This window comes from Acanthochromis polyacanthus, chromosome 22, assembly GCF_021347895.1.
Source record: "Acanthochromis polyacanthus isolate Apoly-LR-REF ecotype Palm Island chromosome 22, KAUST_Apoly_ChrSc, whole genome shotgun sequence".
In the NCBI taxonomy this organism is placed as follows: Eukaryota; Metazoa; Chordata; class Actinopteri; family Pomacentridae; genus Acanthochromis; species Acanthochromis polyacanthus.
The window spans coordinates 19,358,456-19,371,139 of record NC_067134.1 but is presented as its reverse complement, the minus strand read 5'-3'; the positions used below and the strand labels follow the sequence as shown (position 1 = coordinate 19,371,139).

The window sequence follows — 12,684 nt, the reverse complement described above, 5'->3', positions numbered from 1 at the left end:
ATGTTTTTCTGGTCCGGAAACAGACGAGATAAGTTTCCCCGACTCTCCTCTCAGCACAGCTCCATCCACAGCTCATGTTCTCCATCCGTCATGTGTCCTGGTGCTTCCTGCTTCCACGGCGTCTCATATCTTTGTCTCTGTGTCGTGTGTCCCTGTCGAGGCTTCCGGCTGCTTTCTTTACTTTTTATTTCCTATCACTGTGACATAGTCATTTCAAAGGCATACCAGCTCACGCTAACACATCAATGCTCTTGAGGGCGATATGTGAACAGACTGAGTTATTGAGGAGCCAGAAAAAGACTTGCTGGAAGCAGCTTGTTGTTCCAGGCTGGTTACACAACCGTCGTAGTGTCACACCTGGAATTCAGGACAGAATCAGACGTGCAGAGCCAGTGTGATGGTTTAATGTCGCATTTAGGTGCATTTAAAGTAAATTATCGTTATTTTAAGGAGCCCAGGAACTATTTCAGGAATGTTATCTGTGTTTTCACCAATGAAAATGTATGAAATCCTTTATTCCAAACCGCTTTTTAATATTGGAATTGGGTGCAGCTTTAAAACTATGTATCTTTACAAAATTAAAACTCAGATGATGGCAACTGCAGTGTGAGCAAGATTCTACATTTATTATTTGGCACTTTTTAGGCATGACAGGGCAAAGAAAACCCAGTTATTTAGGCAATTATTGCAGCTTTTGTGGTGCTTTTCTCTTCACCCCACCTGACAACAAGGTCATGTTTGAAGAAAAAGACATAATAACTTTTTGCTACTATTTATTCATCCCGGTGCCACAGACATCCTGAATATTATTACACTGTGGGCTCATTTTGACTGCAATATAAAGTCCTGCACTTCCATGGAAACAGAACTCGCACAGAATACTTCCAAGCACTATTGGAAAGTGGAATGTCTGATGTTTTTTTTTCTGCTTTTACAGTTTCTTTCCCTGATATAAGGCGACATTTTGGTGAATTATTTTATCTTTTTTAAAAATAACAGAAGTGTCAACTGCTGCTGTTTTCCTTTATGAATATTTGCTTAAAAGTCTTAATGTTTCACATATTCTCCACTTGAGATACAAACGAGTTCCTGAGTTTAGTTCCTGTGGCTCCTTGTTGCCATTTTAAGCTAGAAATCAGGCGCAGGCTAAACCAGAAGCCTGGGTGTGTTTGAGTGTTTGGTCTGACGTGTTTTGCCGCCTGCCGACAGCAGTGGGAGCAGCGGAGGAAGCCACCCCAGCAGCAGTCGCAGCAGCAGCCGAGAGAACAGCGGCAGCGGCAGCGTGGGCGTGCCCATCGCCGTGCCGACCCCAGCCCCGCCCACCGCCTTCCCAGGTAACGCCCACCTTTCAGTTTCTTACCTGTGAGAGCTGTGTGAACGAAACTAACGAACCTAACCTGACTAATCTTTGTTGAGTCCAGGATTACTTCACACTCTGGAGATAATTAGTTCAGCCGGAGTCAGACTGCAGGAGTTTGGAATCACATCAGATATTCTACTTTATTCTCAGACATAAAAAAGATTGGAAAATAATGTGAGTTTAAGTGCCTGCAGTTTTCTATAGGATACCAAATAAGTTCAGGTCAATTTTGTACAAAATTATACAATACTATGAACATTTTTATTGTTGACCTATTTAGTTAAACTGCCCTTTGTCCCACCAGCTATGATCTATATTCTGTACATTTTTATTGCTTTTAATATGACTACTTATTTATAGTTTTGTTATTTTTATGGGCTCATGCCCTGTAAACAAGAACTTCCTGTTTCTATTAGCTTACTAAAGCTCATAGAATAGGAACCATAAACACTAAATAATCTATAATCTACGATGATCTTGCTCCTCTGACAGTCAGGATGATTGAAATGACCCTAAAACTGCTGCAGTCTGACTCTGAACCGGTGACTCTGGACCTGCTGGAATCCTTTCTCTCACTCTTCTCTTGTCTTGACCTTCCTCACCAATCCTCTCTTTCCGTCTTCCCCCTCACTCCGACCCCCCCCAGGTTCAGCCCCCGCCCCGTCCAACCCGGCTAAACCTCCCCCAAACACTGCCACAACCCCCGGGGCCCCTTCCTCGGGCCTCGACGGCCCCCCACAGGCCCCCAATCCCCCCGTAGAGATCCCGCCTGTCCCCCCACCTCCTCCCCAGCTCCCCGCCTCCGTGGCCCCCACAGGCCCTGCTGCTTATGGCAACCCTGCACAAGGTGAGTCCGACCCGGTGGGATAAGATCACCCCTGCATCCCCAACATCCATCCGTCCATCCATCCATGCTGCCCCCCTGGAACCCACCTCCCTGCTTGTGCGATGTGCTCGTCTACACGCTGCATATTCAGACTTTTGTCTCCTCAAACAGATTCTGAATGTAACCGCTCCAGTCTATCCTATCAGGGAGGCAAGACAAAAATATAGAATTCATGTGGAGCTGCATTATTTACACTCTAAATCAACAAGTACATTATTTCCCCATTTAATGCACCCATATATTGTCAAAACTAATTATTATGATTCAGAAAACCATTTAAGGCTGATTCTAATTGATAAATGATTGGAGTTTTGATTGAGAAGTGTCAAAATAGTTCAAGTAGATGAACTAGTCATTAAAGCTTGAAATTCCCCCCAAGTGTAGGCAGTATTCACTCATGTATTTAATCTTTTTAAAGGTGTTTTTGGTCATTATTTTAACTGTGGGGCATCATGCTGTCCTACAGATGTATCGATAGCAGCAACACACTAAGTAAAGCAATTCTACTTTCAAAATACTTGAATTAAAATGAACTTTTCACATGTTTTTTTTAGTGTTTGCAAGAAAACTCTGCAGAACAGCTTTTAAATTCACGACTCGCAGTTATTTTTCATGTATTGTCAGCCCTGGATCTGCCTTCAACTCATAGTCCTCTGAACCCAAGTAGTTTCTTTGCGTTTCATTTTCTCCTGTCACATTTTGACTGTTAACAAATTTTTCACTGCAATATGAAGTTCTGCACAACCATCACTAGAAGGGGAGAGAACTCATACATTTCTGTTGTGCCAAATGTCACAGTTGGAATGACAGAAATCATAAAAAATGAAATGAAAAATGTAGTTTCCTGGGTATGTAATTTACTAAAAATTGGAGTATACATAGTTGTTACTTTCCCAAGTGCCCACAGGTGTTCAGTACTGGAAAAATTGGTCATTTACAACTTCAATTTTTAATTAGTTCCCATAATTATTTTCTCTCTGCTCTGTGCAAACACAGTTCAATCATTTCACATTTCAATTGCGCCACAGAGCACAGATTTTTTTTTTTTTAATTTTCACAGGTGCTGCTCAGTGAAAACTGTTTATTTTCACCAAATGATTTAGAATAAATCAAATGTAAAGCATTACTCTGTCAACGAGATGTTTCACCATACTGGATTTATCTCCCAACAATTTGCTTCTCTGTTCCCTTTTTTTTTTTTTTTTTTTTTTGAGCCATGCTGCATTTATTAAATTGTTCATAGTTCAACCGAAAATTCAGAATTTTTCAGAACATCAAATTTTTAATTTTTTACGGCATTCGGTTGATGGAAACTATTTTATTTTTGGCAAATTTGTAAAAAGAAGCACGTAGAATGAAGAGATTTTGATTAATGATCACAATTTTAAACTATCATGATGGTTTAATATTAGTAAATTATTCAGCTGGGGCCACATGATGCATTCACAGACTGTTGGAAAGTTAAAAACCTGACATTTTATTTCACTTTTTAGTATTTCTGGCTCTGATAAATGGTGTAACTTAGGCAATTTGTTAAAAAAATAGCATGAATTTCCAACCCAGTGGCAGGTTTTGTGGTTCAGAGGGTTAAGAATGCCCCTTAAATAACAGACAGCTCTTATCTGTGCATCATTTATTTAAATTGGAAGGATGAGGGTTAATCTTAAAGAACATTTCAGAGCAAACATGAACTCTGCTGCTGGATCCTCTACCTCCATCCCTCTCTGCATCTCATCAGCCGCCGGCGTCTCCGTCGATGAGGCCGTTTTCCGATGCATAATGCATGAGCTGTGTGGTGAAACGCTTTCTTTCATTTCGTGCCTGTTTGTCCTTTTGCTTCACGCTGTGCAGGTTATTTTCTGTGGCTCGGTGTTGTCGTGATCGGTGAATGTGCTGCTGCTGTTCAGGACAAAAACAACGTCAAGGTTTACACTGGATTAGAAGAAGGCTTGGCATGATTTTAGGCGTCTGTCAGTCAAGTAGAAGTTTTTTTACAGCCACTGTGTCATGCAAAAATCCTTATATTTGCTCATTTTTTCACACATTTAGGTGCTGTTTGTGCAAAAAAAATATCAGTTCTTTAGCTTAGAACAAGGTTTGTTTTAGTGAATACATTTGATTGAAATTAGTCCAATTTCTGTTATTTATTCAGTATGTTTTAAGCAACAGACACTGAACCAAAGTGCTCTCTATTTGAAAAAAGCATAAACATTACAAATTAATATGAATAATGTAAATATATAAAGTTAAATGCCTAGAATTTTTTATGCCAGACCAAAATCGCTCATCTTTGTGGCTGTGCAGAAATAAAGATTAATAAATTTTTGTTAAAAAATTATAATTATTACCATTAGCAAATATGTCTACAAATAAGAGAACCGTACACCATGCTTTTTAAAATTAAACTAAAACGCTGCAGTAAATAAACAGAGAAGAAGATGAAGCTGCTTCCCTCCTAACGGCCCTCTGCTGCCCCCTGCTGTCTCCTCCCCGCAGGTGCTCCTCAGTTCTACAGCATGAACCGCCCGGTGCAGCAGCCCCAGAACGCTCCGGTGGGAGGCTCGCTGCCGTACCGCCGACCCTCCTCCGTCACCGGTCAGCCCAACATGGCCCACAACCAGAGCCAGCTCAACGGGGGGCCGCACTTCGCCCAGAACCAAGGTACAGTCGCACCAAAACCACCGGCTTACAGGCAGAATGTTGGTTTTTCTTAGGATTTTTTGACAACTGTGATCCTTAAAGAGGCGGGAAGACAAATGTAGGGCTGCAGTGTGTAGTTAGATTCCTTGTCTGTGTATTATTTTTCTATTATGATATTAATCGCTCAATAAAATGTCAGAAAATACTGGAAAAAATATCTAAAAGTTGAGAAAACCAGCTGGTAAATCCAACGAACATCACCGAATCAACTAGTTAAGCAGCTTTTTGAGCAATTTATCATTAATTGTCAGTCCAACCACCGGGTTTACAGACAGTATATTGACTTTTCTTTGGGGTTTTTTGGACATTATGATCCTTAAAGAGGTGGGAGGACAAAAGCAGAGCTGCAGCTAGGCATTATTTGCCTTATTTGTCTATTATTTTCCTACATTGATATTATTCACTCAATAAAATGTCAGAAAATAGTGTAAAAATAATCTAAATGTTTAGAAAACTAGTTGGTAAATCAAAAGAGCGTCACCGAATCGACAAGTTAAGCAGCTTTTTGAACAGTTTTACATCAATTACTTAACTAATTGTTGCAAAAAAAAAGAGAGAAATAAACGTACAAATGGCAACTTAATCTGTTTTGATTAAAACAGGGTTGTGCATGTTTTATTTGAACAATTCTTTAATTTGCAGCAGCTGCACGGTTTTCACAGTTTGGTGTTAGTTCTTCTATCGAGGCAAACAAACGCTTCATAATCACATGAATTGTAGTCACATTTAAGTGGATTTGTTGTATTAAGGTTCAGATAATATGAATTCATCTTCAGGATTTTAACCCTTTAAATCCCAGCTTGTTTACATAATGTCACTGTTGGTTTTTGCCAAGAAAAATACCCAAAACATCTGATTTTTTACATAATAAGTAATACTTGGAACATTTTTTTGCTTCTTTTTTATATATAATCACTGGGATTTGTCAGTGATTGATTCAGACAGATTTTTGTAAGATTTGTAACAAAAATTAGACCTCTTTATTTTAAAAAAACTGCCGTAAAAATCTTATAAACTCATAATATTTAACGCTTTCACTGATGGTTTTATACCCAACGACATCACTTCTGATCATAACAACTAAATATCCATTCAGTTTAATCCTTAAAACTCCATTATTTTGTATTTCTGTAATGTTTTTGAGTGATTTATTAACTTTCGTTCTCACCAAGACTCCCTGATGTTGATACTGGACTTTCTTTCCAAAGATCATCTGATTATTGAGCTGCTTTCTAATAACATTTGTCACCATTACTCTTATTACACAGTAAACCGAAAGAATCTGAGTTCTCCTCATATGAATTCACATGAGCTTCTTTCCTCAGTTGATCTGAAGTTTTCCTCCGTCTGATCTGCTGAATTAATGCTCTTTGTTTTGTAGTTTTTCTATCAGGAGTCCAGCTTCTCTCCGATCCTTTAGGTTTAAAAGGCAGCACACTCTTTTCTTTTCCTGAAACGCCTCCAGCTCTGTTGTTCCACTTCCTTCCTCACTGTTGTTCTGCCTTTCGTCTCTTCATTCCTGGCTGCAGTTTGTTCTTCTAAGATTCAACGAAGTGACTTTAAACTGCAATTAACAACTTTTTTTCAATCAACCTGCTCGATTATGGTTCTAAAATGTCTGAAAATTGTCCGATTATTCGGTTTACTGTCTTAGAACCTGATGAACATCTTCATCTAAATCCCCAAGTATGAAGAAGTTTATTACATCGAAAAGAGATTCAGAGCTTATTCTTGGATCAAATTAATCTGGTTATGTTAAATTATGGGGCTAAATTCTAGAGCTACATGTGGAGACTTGTTGGTGTAAGCTGTTAATCTTGCAAAATGAGCAACTTTTCCTACATTTTCAGATCTTTTCTCGACTAAACAATTGATCAGTTCATATTTTCTGCTTGTTTTCTTTAAATTCATGATGATAAAATAGTCAGAAGCATCCCTCTGACGTACATGAACTGTGCTTTGCTGTCGTCGTCATGCTTTAGCTCTTGTTCTTATTTAACTCTGCTGTGCTCTTCCTCTGTGTTCTAACGTCGTGTTCTGTGTCCTCCGTCTTCCCGTCCGTCCTCCGTCTTCCTGTCCGTCCTGTTTGGTGGTAGCAGGCCCACTCGCGCCCCCTCCCCCCTCCATGCAGATCACCCCTCAGCTGCCTCTGATGGGCTTTGTGGCCCGAGTTCAGGAGACCAGTAAGTGGTTTTTAGCTCCTCGCTGCCTCTGCATGACGTCCAGCAGAACCTCAGCGGTTTGCAGAACATCAGCCACCAGCAGACGCCACAGTTCTCTTCTTTGTCCACCTGTAGACGTGTTTTTGGACAAGCGAGAGCTCCAGAGAGCCTTCAAGGCTAACAGATCTGCTGTTGATTGCCTGTTGCATTTTTCACCCCACTATAAAGTCCTGCGTCTCCATGGAAACAGAACAGCCATGGCTAGAAATAGAGAAGTCCAATATGTAGTTTCATGTTGTTTTTGTGCACTTATGATGTGATTAAACATAAAAAAATAAAATTAGAATTACTTAATATACCAAAATAAAATATACAGATTCAACAAATACTACTTTAAGTGTCCACTGGTGTTACTAAGAGTGAAAAAAATTGACTCTACATACTATAGATAGTAAAAAAAGTTCAGTCGAATATTTGTGGCTTTTTTATCATGAGATTGTTGGTCACAGCTGAGTTAGTCATGGCTTAGCAATTGCACCAAGAAGCATAACATTTTTTAGTTTTTACAGAATTTAGTTTACACAAACAGTTTATTTTTGACAGTCTAGGAAAACAGCACAATCATGATTAGAAGTAGAGAGTACTTTGAATTTTTGTCGTGACTGTTGGCCGCAGCTCGGTTAGTTGTGGTTTCTTGGTTGCGCTGAGGAGTGTAGAATTTTAGTTTTTCACAGAATCATGTTTGTGCAAAGGTTTTGTTTTTGTAGGTTTTTAAAATGAGATGCGTAGAATAAATTATATTACCATAAAGTATCCCATTTTTAAGTGTAGATTTGATTAATTTTCCAGACAGAATGGCACGCCTCATGTTTAAAGAAATTAAAAATTCTACAATTGATTCAGTTTTGTTTTTTCTTTACATGCCTTTAAACCTCCTGATTTTTTAATACTCTCTTAGTATTTTTCCTCAATTATGCAAAGTTATATATAATGTTGTTACTGTGCAAACAGAGCTACGAATTTCACAGGTTCTCCCGATGACAGATGGAGAAAAAAGCGAAACAGAAAATGCATTTTCCGTTCTATTGACATGAATCTTGTCTAGTGATTAAAAATGAACACACAGCACCTTTTGCACAGCAGTAAATGTAATTTTTGATCTTTTAAAAACACTAAATGGTGGATAAATAGAGGTCTATTTGGTGGCAGATGTTGGTGGCTGGTGGTTTGTTGATGTTAAAATACGTGGAAAGCATGTTTGTTCATGATCCTGTTGGATTTTTTGTTGTTTCCTCCCTCTGATTTCTCCTGATTGCCCTTAAACTTGTACCCGTTGTTTTTTAAATGCATGTTGAGTCATAACATGTTCACTTTCTGCTCCTTTCATCTGTGTTTGTGGTTGAAGTACATCCAGCATGAACTCTTTCCAAATGCATGAAGGTGTCCGTCGTGTTTGTGCGTCTTTTCTCGCCTCTGATTGGTGTTTTTATTCCTGGAAAGTCTCAGACGTGCCGCCGCCACCTCCTCCTGCCGACGAGCCGGTGTTCGAGGAGCCGACTCCTCCGCCGCCGCCGCCGCCCGAAGACTACGAGGACGACGAGGACGAAGAGGAGTCGGCGGTGGTGGAGTACAGCGACCCGTACGCCGAGGAGGACCCGCCCTGGGCGCCACGCAGCTACCTGGAGAAAGGTCTGAAATATTTACCTTAAAATACTGAAAACATCTGGAGGTTAGTTTATTTGGTGCTTCTGTGTAAATTAGGAAACAACCCCAAGTATCTTCTACATGTCTTTTTTTTACTGCTACATTTTTCTTCACTTTGGCTCAAACTGAGTTGAATTTAATTTATTTGAAATTGAATTTTTTTGATTGAGGCTGCGTTAAATTAAAATTCAACAGTCTCGTTTTCTGTATATTTTTTTTATCAAAATTCCGATTCAAATCCTGTGATTCAGGTTCAGTTTACGGCACTGAATTTGGATTTTGAACGCTAAATATGGAGACGATCATTTATAATTTCAGAGCAACTAAATTCATTTTCAGTTGAGTAAATTCAGTTTGTGTGATTAAGAGTGACTTTTATTTGCAGTTAAAGTTAACTCCATTTCTTTAAATAATAGAGTCAACACCCTACTACATTCCACAAAAATGTTAATTTACCTGATTAGTTGAGGTGTTGGTAATAAACGGCTTTGCGGTTACGCCCAGAAACACAGAACTTTAAAGCTAGCAGTTTATTTTTGGTGAATTCTTAAATTGTAGACTTGTACAATAAATAAATTTCAATTAAATATCCCAGTTTTGAGCTCTGATTTGGTTCATTTTCCTATCAGAACAATAAGTCACAGATGAGTTATTCAAGGACTGTCAAAAATTTGGAAATTATTTTCATTTTTCCCCCTTGTGACTCTGACAAATGGTGTACTTTTGATGATTTTTTTCCTTTCAAACTGTATTTTCTTTTGCAGTTCAAACAAATTTAAACCATGTGATTGAGATTCTTTTTTTTTATATTTTAAATACTGTTTTTTCAAATTGAGCAGTTACAAACCAGTCAAATTCATTGTTTGATGGTTATTCAAGTTAAATTGGAATGTAAACCATTTACATACATTTCGGGATAGTATCGGCCCGATATTGGCATAAAAATGTAATATCGGTCAATATCGTTATCGAGGTTTTTTTGCATATCATGAAAACCGATAAAATAATGCCTGGATTTCTCCAACACTTACCGTCTCATGGAGGGAGGGAGAGTGTGAACTGTTATTTGAGACAATTTCTTTTTAAAAATGCATTTTTTCCATAACTTAAGTGGAAGTAATTTACTTGCTTGGGGCATGATGTATTAATAACACAACAGGAGATCTAAAATTAGTTAAATAGCCCACATATATTGGTATTGGAAATTGAGAGTTGGACAATATCGGCATATCATTATCTGCAAAAAAAAGCCGGTATCGGACACCCCGACATACATTGTTTTAAAACAGCATTTAAAGTTCAGTTTCTAGGCTCCCATGTAAACACTGTTGGGGGATTTGGCTCTCATCATTTCCACGTTTTCCCTTCTTCTTCTTCAGTGGTGGCCATCTACGACTACACCCGCGACAAAGACGACGAGCTCTCGTTCCAGGAGGGCGCCATCATCTACGTGATCAAGAAGAACGACGACGGCTGGTACGAGGGCGTGATGAACGGCACCACGGGCCTCTTCCCCGGCAACTACGTCGAGTCCATCATGCACTACGCCGACTGAACAAAACCCTCCCGACCGACCGCCGCCATCGCCGCCGGAGTGGGGGACGGGGGAAGTGGGGGAGGGAAGGGAGCCAAGGGTCAAAGACTTTGATCAGACAGAGCATGATCACCTCCGGGGGCGCGAAAAATGAGAAGAGACGGGAGGGAAGAGGAGGCGGCAATACGACGAACTGATGCCCAGTCATTCTCTCGACATCGCCGCCATTGTAAAACAACCACTACTCTAGATAAGACGTCTTCATTTACTCCTTCACGGGACGGACCGAGGCCGCTACATTCGCTTATTTCCGCTTCTTCCTCTTCTTTTCTTTTCGATTCACCCTTATTATTTGAAGCTGTATTTATTCGTGGTGGAGCAGGCTGGAGGGAAACGCTAAGAAAAGCACATCAGACGTCTTAAGGATCCCCAGGAGTGCTTTAAATTTATCGATCTGGTGAAGGAATCGTCCTCCAGATCCTCGACTGCACAACGACCCAAATAATTAACCCGTTTTCTTTACTCCTCTTGGTCCGGTTTTTGCTTGCAGAGCGGAGGCATGTTACGACGAGGATTAAAAAAATTCTGCTCTACTGATGATTAATGTCTTAATATTTTTAGATATGGTGTGGTTTGGTTTTTGATATTCACCCTCTACAACAACGACGCATTTAGGTCATTTCTAAGACGCTTGTGCCATATTGAAGTGTGTGTTGCTGTTCAGAGGTTATCACTTCATTTGCAATAAAATTTGGACGGAAGTGGGTTCGTTGCGCGATAAAACTTTTATCTTTTTTCTTTATTTTTCTTCCCGACGTTGTTTTGAATCGAAAGCACATACATTTGTAGTTTTAAAAAAATATTAAAAAGGTGTAGAAGAGACGAAATAATATAAATGTGAGATGTATTATCAAAAACGGGATCTGAAAAGAAGCCAGCTGTCGTGGTGAAAATGGTTTTCGATAGCCCCCCTCGATGAAAAAATTATGGCGCCGTTTGTCCTCCGTACAGTTTAATACGCTTTGGTGTTTGCGAGGGCTCCGTGCTTATGTCAGAATCTTTATTTTCTATTTAAAACAAGACAAAAAAAACACTAAAAAAAGAAGTGGGTCTGTGTGTGAGTCTTGCATGCCATTGTTCTTATCTGTACTGGTGTCCCAAAAACCTAACGTGGCGAGAATCACCCATTCTAAAAAGACCGAGCGGGAACCACCAGCCTCATCCAAAGAGACTGTTTCAGTCCGGGAGTCGCCCTCCGACCTGCGGGGGAGGGAGACGCCTCCTCACCCCTCTCCCCCCCGACAGTAGCCGTCATTACAACAAGTGGTGAAAAATAAAAAATCGTGTGTGTTTTTCAAAAGCTGCTAGTGAATCCTGCGGCGGGGCGGAGAAGACGACACTAAAAACCCGCAAAGCTCCTGCAGGATCCACAGCCTCCCTGGAGTCACAGACAGTCAACAGTCCATAATGCCATTGTGTTGCACAGTTAAAGTTGAATTGCAGAAGTATCATATTTGTAAAATCATGAGAACAAAGACAATAAAATTATTAAGATTTATCGAGGCCTTGGCTCTTGTTCTGTTGGGTTTTTTTTTCCTCGGTTGGTTGGTGCGAATGCAAGAAGATAAAGTACATCTAGTTGTTCTTTTAAAGCAGAATCATTCTTTATAATAATACATGATAAAAAATAAAAAATATATATTTTGTTCTCAGTAGGTGAGGATTCTTTTCATTGTGATAAATGTATTTTTTAATTTAAAAAAATTGAATAATGTCAATTAATGCTGAATCGATTATCATCACTGTTAATCTGTAAATTATTTTTCTTTAATCAATTAGTTTGGTCTGTAGAATGACAAAAATGGCACCAAAAAAATAAAAAGTTTATTACGCTTCTCATCTTGGAATAGAGGGGAATATTTTGTTTATTAGAAAAAACTGATGCTTCATATTGTAGGTTCTTAATCAAAATAATTAGCAAGGAAATTTTAAAATAATTCAGAATTCACAATTAAATTTTTATCAGATTAATCATGTTTCTTTATATATATATATATATATATATATATATATATAAATTTAAATTTTAGTTATTTAAGTTTTCTGAAATTAATTTAAAATTATTGAATGAAGACTTAATTTAATTTTATGAATTCAATTTGAAATTATTTAATTAAGGCCTTTTTTTTAGAATTAAATACAGTGCAAACAGTTCAGATAACAGCAGCTGCAATAACATTTAAAATAATTATTCATCATTTGCCAGTCCTCAATATACATATGTTTTGAATTAACGGCAAATTTTACTGAAATAATGGGGGTTTTACTGATTAAATAA

At 38.8% G+C, this 12,684-nt stretch overlaps 1 protein-coding gene across 17 annotated transcripts in view; it reads left to right on the top strand.

The window, feature by feature from the left end:
- abi2b (abl-interactor 2b) overlaps positions 1 to 10,380 on the top strand; it is a 30,135-nt gene extending 19,755 nt beyond the window's left edge. For 4 of the 17 annotated variants that reach the window (XM_051942349.1, XM_051942345.1, XM_051942348.1 and 1 more), the window contains 6 exons: positions 1,210 to 1,334; positions 2,007 to 2,207; positions 4,743 to 4,907; positions 7,043 to 7,129; positions 8,609 to 8,797; positions 10,192 to 10,380. In XM_051942349.1, coding sequence (XP_051798309.1) covers positions 1,210 to 1,334; positions 2,007 to 2,207; positions 4,743 to 4,907; positions 7,043 to 7,129; positions 8,609 to 8,797; positions 10,192 to 10,367 — 943 coding nt within the window. In that variant the 3' untranslated portion in view covers positions 10,368 to 10,380. The remainder of the gene's footprint in view (positions 1 to 1,209; positions 1,335 to 2,006; positions 2,208 to 4,742; positions 4,908 to 7,042; positions 7,130 to 8,608; positions 8,798 to 10,191) is intronic. The other 13 variants (XM_051942350.1, XM_022201893.2, XM_022201891.2 and 10 more) reach the window with 5 other exon arrangements.
- Positions 10,381 to 12,684: the final 2,304 nt, after the last annotated feature.